The sequence below is a fragment of the Phaethon lepturus genome, unplaced genomic scaffold (assembly GCF_000687285.1).
Source record: "Phaethon lepturus isolate BGI_N335 unplaced genomic scaffold, ASM68728v1 scaffold28058, whole genome shotgun sequence".
Lineage (NCBI taxonomy): Eukaryota > Metazoa > Chordata > Aves > Phaethontiformes > Phaethontidae > Phaethon > Phaethon lepturus.
In genome coordinates this window covers 6,515-22,892 of record NW_010557344.1, presented here as the reverse complement: position 1 = coordinate 22,892, position 16,378 = coordinate 6,515, and the positions used below count along the sequence as shown (strand labels likewise).

At 46.0% G+C, this 16,378-nt stretch overlaps 1 protein-coding gene across 1 annotated transcript in view; it reads left to right on the top strand.

The window, feature by feature from the left end:
- The window catches only part of SLC12A8 (solute carrier family 12, member 8), a gene marked incomplete at its 5' end in the record, with an annotated part of 24,272 nt that extends 8,284 nt beyond the window's left edge, over positions 1–15,988 (top strand). The window contains 7 exons of the mRNA XM_010292750.1: positions 633–720; positions 3,904–4,050; positions 6,985–7,660; positions 8,523–8,620; positions 10,895–11,012; positions 13,162–13,222; positions 15,823–15,988. Coding sequence (XP_010291052.1) covers positions 633–720; positions 3,904–4,050; positions 6,985–7,660; positions 8,523–8,620; positions 10,895–11,012; positions 13,162–13,222; positions 15,823–15,988 — 1,354 coding nt within the window. The remainder of the gene's footprint in view (positions 1–632; positions 721–3,903; positions 4,051–6,984; positions 7,661–8,522; positions 8,621–10,894; positions 11,013–13,161; positions 13,223–15,822) is intronic.
- Between the last annotated feature and the right edge of the window lie 390 nt (positions 15,989–16,378).

Here is a 16,378-nt window from a genome sequence, read left to right as displayed (position 1 = left end):
TGAAATTGGTGCTTGTTTTAAGTGAGGGGATTCCACAGGACACAGAAGTACCGCAGATGGATGGACTGTGGTCGTTCACATCTCTGTTATCTGGACTTTGCAGCCAGTCTAGCTTATCTCTCCACCTGAGTAATGGAAGTGCCAGAGACACCAAAGGAGGATCATGACTGAGGTTGTGGAGCAGGCTGGCTGTGGTGTTTATCGTTACTGCCAGACAAGGGGACCTGTGTACCTGCAGAATCATAGAATGGTTTGGGTTGGAAGAGACACTTAAAGGTCATATAGTCCATCCCCCTTGCCATGAGCAGGGACATCTGCAACTCCATCAGGTTGCTCAGAGCCCCCTCCAGCCTGACCTGGAATGTTTCCAGGGATGGGGCATCTACCACCTCCCTCGTTGTGAAAAATTTCTTCCTTATATCTAGTCGAAATCTGCCTTCTTTTAGTTTAAAACCATTACCCCATGTCCTATTGCTACAGGCCCTGCTAAAAAGTCTGTCCCCAGGACTGTGTTATCCCTACCATGCCCACATCAAGACTGCAGGTAGCTTCCTCCTGGCTCTGCTAATGGGCAGAATTCTCAATGGTCTTCTCTTGCTGGAAAAATAATAATTTATTTTTGCTCTTATCAGGTGGCTTCTGTACATGGTCTTCGTTTTTTTGCTGGGAGCCATTTGTACCCGTCAGTCACTCCGCTATGACTTCATGATAGCAGAGAAGGTAACTTGTTCAAATAACCCAGTGTGGTTTTATATAATGGTGCTTTTGGGTTGCCATATGCTTTATTGAATGCTTTATCTTTTCCAAAAGTCTAAGGAATTCGGGTACCCATCCCTCATTGAGATTCAGCGGGATTTCCCCATTGCAAGTCCCAGTGTACAATTGATCTGAACAGCTTTGCATTCACCGGCGTATCCAGTAATGCTGAATCTTGGCATAATCACCCAGCAATGGCTTTAAGAGCTAAAATATGCTAATGTGGTCTAATGATAAATGCTGTATTTTATTCAATGTATCCTTTCTTGTTGGTGAAAGCTTAGACCAAATGGAAATCTCTAAAGAACCCCACTGCTTATCTTTACTAAGTCAAGCGAGGCTTACATTTCCATATCTAGCAGGCTGTAATTGCAGGGCGAGCAATAGGATTATTAAACTCGAGACATTCCACATGAGTGTATATACATGAGGGAGGTCTGCAGCGTTACAGGCAATGAACCTTATCATTGCAAGCCTTTAAAAAGAGAGTAAAAGATTTTGGTGTTTGTCACTGTCTTACTTTAAATGGGATATGGGGTATAATTTTCTGTTATTCAGTGTTATCCAAAATCACGGGTTCATCATATTTGACGCTATTTTTTGTGATTAATTTAAAATTGAGATGTTTGCCATTTATTTGATTTGTAACATGGTTTTAAGCTAAAATATCAGATTGAAACTCTGGTTTCGTTTTCTCTCTAAGTAATTGTGAAAGTCTAGACTTTCGTCAGCCCCCAAAACAAATTCCAGATTATTGGTGGGGCTCCTGCCGCTTCCTGCTAAGGTGAAAAATCATCTGTTTCAGGGGAAAAAAGAATGACTCTACCTTCTTTAAGGCCACATCTTTGTATGTCAATGTGACAGCCTTAGTGGACAAAAAGCGCAGTAACTAAAATAATCAGCTTTACATGAATCAGCTGAAGAGAAAGAGATTGTTAAAGCTGTGTTTTAACTTTAAAACCCCCTTGGGGGGGAGAGGAAAAATCTCCCAGTAAAGATGTGAAGATATTTAATAATATTAAGTATAAAAACCAAACAAACAAAGAAAACCACACACAAGCAAATTCAGTTTTCTTTTGCCTTGTATGGTACAAAACCATAGTGCAATCCCAATATTCATGTTGCTTCTTTGAGTTACTACAAGCTGCTTTAGATTTTAATGACTTTGTTCAGAGAGGGGGAAGGGGGAAGAGATCATTACACATCCAAGACGCAAACTCTTCGTTTCTGTCACTCACAGGTGAGCAAGTGCTTGGCTGCTTTTCTCCCTTACAACACTTTTTTGGCTTTTTAAACATAAAAATGAGATTCAGTAATTTCACTTCTAATGATCTCGAAGTGCCAATTTCTTACAAAGCATTCACGCTCTCCGTGCTCAAAACCACCAGCAAACCTTTTCATCAGCCTTGGTGAAAAGGACTCTTCCCCTCTAACCCTGATTTGAATGTCAAGTAGTACATTTAAATGCAAGAATTTTTGGCAGCTAAAATAATATATGATGTCTGGCACAACTGATTGTTTCTTCCAAGTATTTCTCAGAGCAGGGCAGGATTAGAGGAGAGGGAAGGGAAGTTACGCTCATAAGATTCCCCATCAAGTCCATTGGTCTAATGGAAGCTGATCCCTGCTCGTCTTTCTCTCAAGTTTCTTCTGTCCCACAAGAAAAAATTCACAAGGCCGAGTGGATTTTCATGGAGAAAAGAAATGTTGTGGTAGGCGATTTGTACAGTTCTGGACCATGAGGTTAATTTTACACGCCTTCCCCAAACAGCAAGCATTTTATGGCTTTTTACCCAACCTCCTTTTTTTTTCTGTGTGCAGGTTCAATACATAAGGGAAAAGGCAGATGTAGCTTGAATCATCTTTAGCCATGTAAATTTTTGTGATACATTCGAATAAAGCATGTGCCACCTGACTTCAACAGGGGCAGAAGCTGGGAGGACCCCTGTTCATTTAGACCTTATTTTCCATGAGAGGAGGGGTGGGAGTGAAGGACTCATGGGACACAGTGGACCTGCATTCAACGCCGTCCTCTGCCATGGATGTCTGCGAGCACCTGCGGCAGCTCGCTTCAGTGGAGTATGGCAGGACAGATCTGGACCAAGATGTGAGGGTTTTCTCCCTGCCTGGCCTTTCTGCCGGCGTTACCCACTGTGATTTGCCTTTCTCTGTGGCTGGCTGTGGGCTGCCAGACTTGTGTGGTCTTACAGAACTTGACGGCTCAGGTGACCCTAGACCTTAGTCTCCTTGGCTGTGTCTGCCCACACCCTCACGCCACGGTACCAGGAGCACTTCCATGTCAAAGCTTTCTTGCACTGTGTTCATATTGTGGGGTTTTGTGTTTTTGGGTGGGTTTTTTTAAGATGTGCTGCCTATGCTTGCAGCACTTGACAGTGGGGACCTGCGCAGGGGGACCCCAGTCCTTCAATTCTGTGTGGTAGACCATGAGCTGCTCTCCTTTCCCCCCACGGTGCAGGAGATGCTCCCCGATTGAAAGGGAGCTCTCTAGAAACTGGTAATAAACCCAGCCTTGTTAGCACTGTGGCTTTAAAGACTTTCTTATGTTTCATGTTGGCCAAAGGAAATTCTGTTCTCATTGAAGACAGGAAAATAAGGTCATTGTATTATATCCTTCAGAGCGTATTTTTTGAGATGCCATTTGTTTAAGTGGCAATTTCAATTTGGTTTTACTGTGGATATTCTTTCAGGATTGGTTTTCCCCTCTGGGACACAGGGGTGTTTGTCTTCCTGTTTTGGATGGTTGGAAGCCTGGGCAGCTTTTCCTGCACGATGTGCTCTGTATATAAGTGATCTTTCCTGAAATAAACTCACTTCCAGTTACTTAAGGGGAATCTAATAGCTGCTGCTTTGCTGCAGTTGCTCCAAGTGACAAAGAATTTCTTGGATATGAGCTCTGTCAGTACAGGATGTTCAGTATTAAATTACTTTTATGGGATAATTTTCCTGTATTAATTGCTTGCACTTTATACCACAGAGCAGTTAAATTGCTCCTTTCCCACCGCTCGCTCTGTTAATTTTGCAATGTTACAAAATATATGTGATCTCTTAACAGACACGTCTTTAAAACTGCTCATCGGTCTTTAGTGAACAATATAATCAACTTTGCATTCTCTCTGCTTCCTCCAGGTATCCTTGGTGGGTTTCTTGTTTTTGCTGGGACTGTACATCTCGTCCCTGGCCTCCTGCATGGGGGGGCTGTATGGAGCACCCAGGATCCTGCAGTGCATCGCCCAGGAGAATGTGATCCCCATGCTCGCCTTCCTTGGATATGGGGTTAGTCATCCTTTCCCTGAGATTGCTCTCAAACCTTCACCTGAAGGAAAACTGTTGGTTCAAGAAGCCAGGATTTCCGTGTGTCTGTGGAGTGAGATGGGAGATGTATGAAATGCAAGGAGGGAAGGCTTGGGATCTGGTACCCTAGAGTAGTCAGAAAAGCCAGGAAATGAGTGGGTTTATTCAAAAAACAAGAGCCCAGCTGCCCTGGTCCTTTCCCTGCCTGTCCGCCGTGCTGCACAGCCTCTGCCCTGAGCCCTCCCACGGGGCTCGGCACCGCGCAGGAGCAGCCCTGCTTCGCCCCAGCCCCTCGCCCACCCACCTCTGTGCCCCGGCCCGCCGCGCGTGGACAGCCCTCCCGACCTGTGGGTCCCCTCCCTCCCTCGGACCCACCTCCTTCGAGATGCCCCCAGTAAAATAGCTGCTTATGATGCAACTTTACCCGTGATTTCGTTTGCAGACGCCTTATCTACACTGGTAGTGATCCTATCCGTGACGGAGGCAGGCACCTAGCTCTTCCCTGCCCTCCTGTCCAGGGCAGAGGCCTGAAGCTTTTGTCCAGGCACTTTGGTGCAATGCACCTCTTAATCTGTTTTTCTTTTTTTTTCTTTTTTCTGCTTTCCTGCACCTTTTCCTTGAGCTCTTCCTATCCTCTCTGGTTACCTCATAGCTGAGTACATGAGTAGTCGCGGTACGGTGGATTCAGTCTGTGTGCACTGGAGAAGGGGACACTTCTTTGTAAGATAAGATGCCTCTTGGACACTATAAAATAAAACCAAAGTATAGATTTGAAAGGTTAAGCTAGGCGGCTGCTAAGCTTTAGATGTGCTTTGAAACAAAGCCTTGCTTTGAATACGACAAGAGGCTTTTTCCTTGTCATATTCATAAATAATCCTCATTCACATGAGTCGTTCTGCTGAGATCAGTCAGAGTACCAGTCACTAAGGACTCTGTAGTCTCGGACTATACATTCAGAGCAAACTATTTTTTATGGTTTTCCCTTCTTCTAAACAGGGAGAAAATAATTCCCTTGCTCTCAATAACCTGCAGCGCCTAACTGTACTGAGCAGCTAGAAAAAACCTTACGATATTTTGCTCCTTCAGAGAGGCTTACAAATACAGAAAAATATTTTACAATATTGGTGTTTATGAATATTTTTAATATGTGTTTTATAAGTATAATAATTTTATATACTGTATTCTATATTTCTGAAGGTAATTTTCTAAAATTAAGGTAGTAATAATAATAGCAATAGTAATAATAAATGGTAATAATCATAGGGGAAGCAGGAACAATAATGGTAGCAAAAACTTCCAGCTCCTGAAGGCAGCTGTCAGGCCATCCCAGAACAGGCTGTTCTCCACTTGGCAACCCTTGCCAAATTCTCAGTGACTTAGCAAAGTTGACTGCAAAGCTGATTCCCTCTCTTCTCTGATAGTTTTCTGTCTTTCTGTCAAATTTTCTGCTCTGAACTCTGTCCGGGCAGAGTGCCACAATGGGAAGGGCTGAAAAAGAGGTGAGAAAGCAAAGGCAGATCACTTTCCCCCATCCTTCCCTCTGCCACTTTGAAACTTGTCTAGATTTGGTTTATGGAGAGCTAACAAATTTAGTTTGCCCTTAACAATCTGTTCCACATCAGTTCTTTTTTCCCATGGTTGAAAAAAAAGTGTTGTAGTCCATAACCATAACCCCAGCTGATGGGAAGGACACGACTGTTTTCTGTAGAGTTAAACCCAAGCCAGAGGCATCCTGAGATGTTCCCCATCTCAGTATGTCTTTCTGATACTACAGATGCTGAGAACCGTGTTCCTTTATCTCTTTATCCTTTATATTTCCATTTCATTGCAAGAAGGACCAGAACTGGTCCCCTTTTCTATTAATAAATAAGAGGAGGAAATATGAATAGTTTCCATTTGAGCTGTGTGTTTATTAACAAAGCGCATGCAGTAAGTGAAAACCTAAGATATTTTGTAAGATACCTTGTAAGATATTTTCCAGTGAGGTCTTTACACAGCCTGGACAGGCTTCTCGGGTACCGAAACGGCGAGACAGTGCCTGGTCCAAGGAAGGGCAGGTTAGACCTGGGATTAAAGTTCAGGAACTGATGGCTCAAGTCTTTCCACCCCCTGATGCCCATTGCTTTGTCCCTCTCTTTCTCCTCCTCTCCTTGCCTTCGCCCCAGCCCAGAGAAGAGCCGGCGGTGTTTCTCCTGGCTGCCTGCCTTCCCGGCGCACGCCCGGCATCGCTGGCGCTGACTCCTGCCCTCCGGCATCCGGGGCTGCCCAGCCTCTCTGCGGCTCTCCTCCTGCCGCCGGGCAGATGCGCCTTGGGTGGAAGAAAGGGGGGAAACCCCGAGTGCAGAGGCTCAGCAGACCGTGGGTTTAGCTCAGCCTCCTCTCAGGGCAGGGCCAGAAGCTGCTGCTGGGAAGGTGGCACTGCTCCGTGCAGGCAGAGCTTCACTGACTCTATCTGGCAGCCGAAGCCTTTCCAACGGCAGCGTGCGGGAGCCTTCTGGGTCGGCAGCGACGCAGAGTCCTGTAGAGAAATTGGAGATGAACAGTTAACGCCAATTAATGCGTTTTATTGCCAGACTTCCCATAAGCCCCACAAATCTCTCTGAAGGTTTATTGCTGCTTTAATGACATTGTTTTACTGCAGAGTTAGGGAGTGAGAGTGGATGAGTTTTCCAAAGACAAAGCTTGAGTAAGGCTCAGAGGCGAGGTGGGAGCTCAGCAGCTTTTGGCTTCCAGCCTGTTCTTTAATTTATTAAGCCAGTGAGCCTCTGCTTGTGCACGTGTGTGTGTGTTTCATGACTAAAGGGGTACTGCAGACCGCCCAGGTAACCACTTATGGCAGCTGAGCAAGAGGGGAATCCTCATGGTGAGGCTTATGGTTATTAATTTAAATGTAAGTTTGTTTTATTTATGAAATAGAAAGGACCCAACAAGACTCCAGTGGCTGCAATTTGCTTAACAAGTCTCATCACCATGTCTTTCGTCTTCATTGGGCAAGTGAATGTTCTTGCTCCCATAGTCACCATCAACTTCATGTTGACATATATTGCTATAGACTATTCCTATTTCTCAGTCTCCTTAAGCTACAATGTTCAGCAGAAACCTGATGAGACCCAGATGGAAAATGCTAGGCCTGCTCATTCTTCCCAGCCTTTAATTTTCAACAAGCCCTCCAGCCGTGCAGCAGATGGAGTAATTCAGAGCAGGTCAAACGGCACCTTGCTGGAATTCACAAAAGACATGGACCAACTTTTTAAACCATTTCATAGTGAGCCAGGCACTTGCAAAAAAGGAGGAGCCAAGAATTTAACCCAAAAGGCCAAACAGAAGAAGACAAAGAAGCGAGCCAAGCAGACATTACAAGACAGCTTTCTCCTGGATCTCCATCGTGATGTTCCCGCGGCTCCGTACGGCTGGGATGAGACCATGGAGCCCTGCAGCAAGACCCAGCAGGACCTGGCTGAGCAGGTCCATCAGCATGACACGGGTCCACGCTCACCACCCGCTGCGGATGCTCAGCGGACACCCGGGCTGCTGGAGCTGGGGGAGCAGCTCTGCAGTGAGGCGCCCGCGCTCCCCGGCCAGAGGGGCGAAGGTAAGGGCTGTAGGAGACGGACATCTCCGTGCTCACGAGGGCGCGGTTCATAACCTCAGTCCTCACCGTGCTTTCTTGGGGGCAGGTGTGGAACTAGCATTATACAGGGCTGTCATTCAATGATTCATAGCAAGAATATCATTTATTCCAGGTTAGGGTAGAGTTCATTGCAATGCATCACAGGAGGAGTTCCAGTGCAATTTCCTATGGAAGATTAATCACAGGAAAACAGGCAGGACTATGCTTAGTGTAGGGTTGTTTACGGTCTACTCATTATTCTACACATGCACTCTTAGCACTGTACATTAAAAAGGTTTTGAGCGTAACCTGGGGTTTACTTCATCCTGGTGTAGGGTAGGAGGGATGGAGCCGTTTGGGTCTAAAACTCGGGCTATCAAAATGCAGTGGTCCCCATGCCGCGGGTGGAGTCTGTGATTCAACACCCACGGCTAGGAGTCTGAATTTGTTTTGTTGGCGATGTGGGAATTTGATACCATGGCAATTTGCTTGGAGTTTGTCATCTCAGTGCTGTAGGGTTTTACCAGCATTAGTCAATTAAGCTTCATAAACCCCTCTGAGGGAGAAAAGTATTATTCCTCTTTTTTCACAAATAGGGAAACTGAGGCAGAGAGAGGTAGATATGGCTTTCAAATGGACTCAGCACCAGAGCTAGAACGCTTTTTTTTTCTTGCACTTCTTTTTTGTTTTAATTTTTGAGGTTTTGCTTAAGCTCTGCCATACCCAGCTGTCAGCTAAAATTTCTGCTTTGGTTTTCTGGAATCTGGTAATGTAAAGAAGGAGAAGAAAACCCACTTTAGCTCCTTTTTAATGTCTCTTTTCTTTTCTTGTTTTTTTTCTGTAGAATCATCTATAAAGCAACAAAATCCAGAGCTGGGAATTCAGCAAATACCAGAATCCTTCTACTCCAAATTCTGCAATCACTGGGTTTCCTTTGCTGGTGTAAGTATTTTTGTTTATTTTGAGCACTGGTTTGTGATTGTAGAAAATGGAAAGAAATTCATCACTCACTTACTGCAGTGTAAATATACTCCAGTACATTAAAATGGCCTTTGTTTCTAGTATTCCAGGCCACCTGAATCAAGTATTCAAGGTACCATGCATCCACTCGTTCAAATTCAAAGGAAGCCAGATGACATATTAATTAAAACAACAACAACAGCAAAAAAAACCCCCAAAACCCAACCTAAACCAAGAAGGTACAAATTCAAACTGTGGCATCTTAGGACTTGAGAGGCATGGCTGGCTGGGAAAAAAGCAGCATCCCTTTTTTCAGTGTGTGCCAGCCTGCTTTTTCTTGCTGTGGGACGGAGTGAGACATCAGCTTCAAAGCTGTGTTGCTTTTATTTATGAGATGGTTTCTGCAAGCTCAGGGTGGGATTTCATTAGTGCTGACCTCCTGATACCATAGCAGCCTGGCTGTGAAATTCCACCTTTTGAGGAAAGAAAGCGGAACATTCCCCCAGCACGTTACTTCAAAGAATAAAAAACTTTTAAATAGCTTCTGTCTCAAGCTGCTGAGGAGTTTAGGACATTTAAATTCATCTTGGGAAGATGGATTAATGGGCAGATGACAGGGAAAGGGTCAGATATGCATAATGAATGAGCCATATGGCTTTGCTGCATGGACTGCGATTTCATAGCTGTGTGTAAAATGTAACAAACCCACTCGAACAACTCACCGAACCCTTTTAGCTTAATCCTCAGATGGAGTTTGACACCTACTTTTCAAAATCACTGCCCCCGCTGCCAGCAGCCAGCTCCTGGTGAGGGGTCCCGGCCGGATCGCGGTGCCAGGGGTGGGACGGCTGCTGGAGGCTTCTCCCTAGCGATGACATCTGTAGGAGGTTGCACACTGATGCTGTCTCTGGGCTTGGTAACTAACGTGGCTCCCAAGCGTGTGTCATCGCGGAGCGGTCAGCTCTCTGCCTTCACGGGGGAATTCGGTTATGGAGACGACTGACGTATTCATTAAAGCAGATTTGCTTTCCTGTCAGTAGTCAGACTTGGGAGGAGGTTGCAGCAGAGCTGGGAAGGGATCAACAATGCAAAATAAAATCACAGAAGGAAAAATCAGATGCATTTATTCAAGCTGGCTCCTTTCCCCTCTGCCCTCTCTCTCTGTGCTTCACCGATCATGTCATTCTGGACTCATTTAGCTCTTTCTTTGCATGCTGCCCCTTGCTGTTCCTAACCTGATCCATGAAGATGCCACCCCTGCCCCCTTTCATATGTCCCTTGAGCCAAATCTACCTTGTGAGCTGGTGAGCCTCTGGATACTGCTGCTGGAGCAGCCCCGCAGAGACCCGAAGCCCATGCTCCTGGGCTGTAGGGCTCAAGGTAGCTCACTGAAAGCTACCTCCACGCTGCTGAAGACGAAACTGTAATCCTGTGCTGTCCCTCCTTTTAACAGTGAGACCAAACGGGGCTCCCTATAACGTGGGAACTTCATTACTGAGAAACTTCAGCCATGCGATACCCAAATCTTTTCAGAAAACACTGGGTGAAAGTGCTCTATATGTGACCGAAAGCCATGCACTAGTGGAGTGTTTTACAGGCAGGAGGTGACGTGGTTCCCTGCGGGTCCTGCTGCGCCATCGGTCTCAGCCACCGAGGCCTGGGAGCATCCATCCACCCATGTGGTTGCAGCTCCATCATTCCTCCTGCGGGCAGGACCCGGGCTGTGCAGCAGGTCTGGTGCAAGGACAGTCTCTGTTGTCTCCCCATCCCGGGACTTCATTAGGAGGGAGACACCTAAAAGGAAACACTCATCAGGATAAAGCCCAGTGGCTGCATCCCGGGTCCTGACTGTGCACACCTCCTATACAGTTCTCCTGAGAAGTCCCTGAGAAAGCTGGAGGTGCAGAGATGCCATCGAAGCGCTGGTTTTGCATGTATTTAAAGCCAAGATTCATCATTTCTGGCAAAAAGCCCCGCAGCCCAAAACAGTTAACTGGTGCTGTCATAACAACTCGAAAGCTCCAGCACTGCCTCCGTTATTAAGAAGTTTCTGTTAGAGTTGCGATGCATGCTCACCTTGCAAGGTTGAGGAACAAAGCGCTGACCTGGTGTCAGGCTGTGTCTGAAGGTGAGCAGTCCTCGCCGGGCGCTGTACTGCAGGGCCAGAGCAGGAAATCGGTGTTGCCACCATCAGATTGTCATCAACATATTATCTTACGGACTCTGGGGTGACCCCAAACCGTGTCTTTCCAACAGGCGATCGTGTCCCTCATCATAATGTTTGTCATTCAGTGGATCTACACCCTTGTCAGCCTGGGTGCAGCAGTTATTCTGTATTTCTACATCGGCCAGGTGAGCCCAGGACTCCCCCTTGGTGAGTATTTTATTGTATTATTAAATCTGCTTAAAAATTCATTAAGCTTTAATTTAACTTAATTAGGAATTGAGACCCTTGTGTTTAATATGCAGGTGACACAGTGGATGATGACGTTTTGTTTTGTTGCTAGTTTTAATACATTTTCTCTCTGAGTCTTTAATTTTATATTGGATTCTAACTGCAACTAGCATGAGTTTGGTGGTTTGAACATTGTGCTTATTGCTTTAATATGTTGTACTTTAAACGGCAAAACCAGATACTAATACTAAGACTTAACAGGGATGGCAGATCGTAAATGTATCACAGCAATGAGAAAAATCTGCCGTAAATACGTTTTAATAAACTTAATTAATCAACCTAAACCCGCCTGAGAAAACTTTAATGAAAATGGGAATTATGACGAGTATCTCATTAAACCTCAACATTCATAACTGCAGAACAAGAGAGCCTTTTGATTCCAGAACTAAACAGGTTGAATATGTTGGGAACGTAATCTGGGAAAATACTCTTAGGCAGAGGGCATTAGAAAGGTCTGTGCATGTGACCGGCTTAAACAAGTTCAAAATTAAACAGCGAAGCACATTCAGAAGGCAGCTCATGGGAGCCTACAGCTCCTTGGCACGGCCGCAGGAGGGGTTTGCATTGGTCTATGTCTCTGTGTCTCACGTACATACGCATACATATGTATGTAGGTGCATATGGACATAACTACCCGCACGCGTGGATGTGCCGTTTTTTTCTGCAAGATGAGAAAGGTCCAAAGAGCCTGAGTCCATATGTCTTTTAGACAGTGCAGAAATAGCTACCCAGGTTTATTTAGATGAAAGATTATTAGACAATAGGTACCTAGGTACTAGATTTCAGAAACCCAAAATACTTGTCGCTCAGTAACCATCACAACATCGCTCATCAGTGCTTCTCTTTCTGCGCTGACTTCTTTTCTATTTATCTGCATGGGATGGTAGGAAAGAGCTAAGACTGTGGATAGTACTTGCTAATTAGTACGTTCTGAAATATATCTTAAGTTTTAACAAAGATTTTTACAGTCCCCATCTATTAAAGAAAACACTGTTTTCAGGCCTTGCAGTTTGTATATTTGTATATTCACTATATTACATCTCTCTTACGTGATTTTGAAATATTTACCAAAAATGACTTTAAAAAGAGTTTCTCGGTCAGTGTGTAGAGGATCTTGGAAGGTGATCTGAGAAATAGTGTCATGATTAGACTTTTTTTTCTTGGTTTCTTTTGCATGTGCATTCCCATGCATACAGTAAAATAATGCATGGCAAAAGAAAAGTTAGAAATGACTGCTGAAAGTTCAGCCCAATTTTTATTTGGCTGTGAGTGAATGTTATTGTGCAGCCACATGGCATCCAATGATCCCTGAGTTTCTTCTCCAAAAGACTGAATGACCCTTCTGTCTAGAAAGACTGGGAGACACTGGCTTGAGAGATGCTCTAGATGAAGGACTAGATGAAGACCTTGGGAGCAGAAATGCTCTGGGATTTTGACATGTCCCTTCTCCTCTCTCTTCCTCCCCAACAGCCTAATCCAAACCAGCAGGCGCTGCCGGGTGCCTGTTCTCCTCCCTGTCCCTCACCACAAACTTTTCCTGCTGCTTTTGCTGCCAGCTCTGGCACTTCCCTGCCCCTGCAGTGAGCCAGTGCAGGACACTAACCCTACAGAGAAACCCGAAAAAAATAGTGTTGGCGTAATAAGCTAAGCCAGCTCTCTGTGGGGTGAGACAGGAGGGAAGGAATGGTGAGACCACAGACACCCCAGCTGAATGGCTCTTCCTGTCCCCCCATCCCGGCAGTGGGAATGAGCTTTGCAGTCCAGGGAGGAAAAGGTAGTGCTACGGGTGTCTGTGCTTTGCTCCCTGCCTTACTGGGGTTTGCACAAGCTGTCAGTCTGGGAAAGGATAGCTGTTCTGCCTGGGAAATTGGGGTTAAGTTTCTTGACAATCATTTAAAAGCCACAATGTGTGGGAATGCTGCAGGAGTGTCTCACCATCGTGAAAACTTTTTGTACTTAAGGCTAATAACAAGCATATTGGTTTGAGATTTTATGCAAAAATTCAATGGCTTAATGCTATTATGAGAGAATTAGCAGCATACTGACTTCTCGTGCCTTTTCTCTGTAGGAGCAGCAGCAAATTTCAGTTTCTTCGGCTGGATTAAGTCAGTTTTGATCACCTCGTGCAGGTTGGTACCAGTCACTTGGCAGGGACCAGGGCAGTGCTCACTGTTCCCGTGACCCGCTAATGTGCACAGCGAGGGATGGCAGAGTTGACTTGCTTATTACCTTAAGCAGTCCCTTCTTGCATACTCAAAGTTATTCTTAATGGCAAAAACAACTGTTTGCTTCCATTAGCCCGGCCTATGGCTGGCCACGTAAGCGGGAGAGCTGGAGTCTCCTCTGCCTTATGCGTGGACACTTCAGCTGCTAACCATATCTTGGTGCCCGAAGCTTTATCTTACCTGAAAGGTCTGTGCTCAACTTTGGTGGCTCAGGCTGAACTGGAAAATCTGGTAGGAAATGAATAACAGGAGACTCCATCTCTTCCACCCACCATCCATTGAAAGCAAATGAGTATGGTAGTGGTGGAACAGGCGCATGTGGCAGCTGTGCTCAAGTTTGAGAGGAAATCTAAGGGGAAGCCACAATAGCTACGGGGCAAATACAACAAACAAGGTCTTCAGTGAAGGAACAGTATTGAGTCTGTATGGGACTGCACTAGCAATGTCTTGGGATTTTCCTTCCCAGAAGACCTCCAGCTTTTTGGTTGGTTGGTTACTAACTAGTGTTTTTAATTTGTTTTGATACTATTAATCATTAATTCTGTCATGTTTGGGTTTCCCACAGAGGGTAGTGACCATCTCTTGTACAGCGCAGTGGGATTTGACGTTCTCAATCTGTTGGGTTGCTTTTTTTGTTGCGGTGGGTGAACACTGTAGTAAGGACTGCGCAACATGAGCTGCCATGCATTATGTGGGCAAGTTTGGTGGCTCCTTTAAAATAAATCAAAGTCCAGGCATTTAAGCACATTGGCACAGGCCCGTGCCTGTGTTGCCAGCTCCTGCCTCTGCCCACAGTCCCTATAACGTGGCCACATACCTTTGGTAGCAGAGGTGGCTTGGGAGAGAAGCCAGAAGACAGGACCTCTCTTTGGTCCCCACGGCAGGTCTGTGGCAGGGCCGAGAATAGACAAGTCGGTTCTCCCGCATCGCATCCATCCCTTTCTCTACCAGACCAGTGGATGTCTCCGAGCACGGGACTGGGTCCCTGAAGACCCACCTGTCCCACAAACCTCTTGCCATGACTAGCTTTGTTCACACAGCCACCGCTGCCTCGCACGGCAGTTGGGTAAAGCTGCACGCTTGCCTAAGCGTTAGGGAACGAGAGCCCAGGTTAGAAGAGATTACCCCGGCAGGGGGGAGTGAGGGGGTGTGGAAGGTGTGCGCTGTGTTTTCTGCATATCTCATGTGGAGTCAGGGGTTGTCCCCGCCGCTTTTCACAACGTCTGCTGGACTCGCAGCGCAAGCCCAAGCCGAGGGTGCAGAGGTGAGGATGGGAACAGGGCACGCGGGCCGTGCTGAAGCGCTGCCAGAGTTACGCATTGTCAGGCCCCGCTGCTTCCTACCCCGGGCACTTGTCTGGTTCCACCTCAGTGTCTGGGTGGACTCGTGGCAGGTCGCTTGAGCTCAATGCAGCTACGATGATAGAGCGGGATTTTCCTCCCGATTGTCCCCCAGTGCTTCTCAGCCCTGTCTCCTGCCCATTGTCTGAGGTTCCCCACAGGAGGCTGGTTGAGATGCGAGGCTTCACGGAGAGTTACCATGTGTGGAAAGGAGAAACCATCCCTCCTAGAAGGCAGCTCTGCTTCTCACAAGTAGAGGCACGGTTGTCGCAGGGATTTTTTCTCCTGTGGGTTACCAAACCGTCCCAGTCCTTAGTGGTTCGATTAGTGCAATCAATGAGCGATGAAGTGCGATCAATGAGTGCAGTCAAGACCCTGCCAAGGAGGGCTGAGCGGGGAGCTGATGAATGCCCAAGGCAGAGACTGATCCCACTTCTCTCTTCTCAAAGAGCACAATCTCTGGGTCAGACAGACAGCTTGATTGCCTTATCCTAATGCCAGGGTTCCTGCTCATGCTGCCACAAGGACAATTTCATCTCCGCTTGGGGGTCAGGTGGGTCATTTTGAAGCCCACCTTGGCTACACTGTGAGAAATTGCATTGGAGTGATTTGCAGTTTCTTCCCAAGGTTTGTTTCCTTGAAATCCAGGAGAGATATTTTAATGAATTGGAGGTAAAGAACAAATCCCATTAGAATGCAAAAGAGTTGGAGGCAACCAAGGATCCTTGACACCTCTAAGGCTCTTTGGTGCTCAGTAAGGTCTGAGTCAGTGCTATAAGCTCTTGCCATTTTGGTTTGCAGATGTGGAATAAGGTTTTCTTGAAACCAACCTCTGGGCTATATATAAAAAGGATATTTTTCATTAGAAATGGTTCAAGCTCCTTCTTTTCCTGCACAGTGTGGAAACCGTTTGCCATAGTCGATGTCCAAAGAGGGAACTTATTGGTTAAGAAAATATGTATTTTCTAGTGTTTGCTGGGGGAAGGAAGTATATATTTTGTGTGCCTTCTAGGAAAAATATTTTCAGATTAGTTCCATGCCTCCCAAGGGTGCTGAGAAGGATTTAGGCTCATCACAGCTGCAGTTTGGCTGGTTTTGTTTGCGCAGCCGCTAATGGACGGCAAACAAGGGGTGATGCAGGTGCCTTTGCTTCTCTGTTTACAGGAGAAGGCCATCTCCTAAGGAGCAGATCGTGGTGACACCATCCTTTGCAACAGTTGGCATGGAGACCACGCAGCTCACCGAGGAGAACGCAGACTTCGCCTCACGGGACCGCTATCACCAGTCCTCGCTTGTCAGCAGAGAGGAGCTTGGGAATCAATTCCAGTAAAGGACACACACAAAAAAAATCAAGCCGCTACTTCAAAAAGCGTTTAGAAATGCCAATGGCTGCCACGGTGCCTTGTGAAATACTTGAATATATACGGAAAGGATGTGAATAGTTATTTATATATTTGAGGCTTGTTTGTTTATGCAAACTACAACATTGCTGGGTTTCGAATCATATCCAAAATGAGGGAAAAAATGCAAATGAAAGGGCCAGTTCAGGGAAGCGATGAGTTACTGAGGACAATATAATCCTTTTAAAGAATTCAATTATAAGTGCTATTGGGCTCTAAAGAGTGTTGCCGCTATAAAAGCTTACAACACTCTATTTCAAACGTCCTCTGGGTGACTAGGGACACACTGTGCCTGGGAGCGGTGGCCTCGGCAGCAGGAG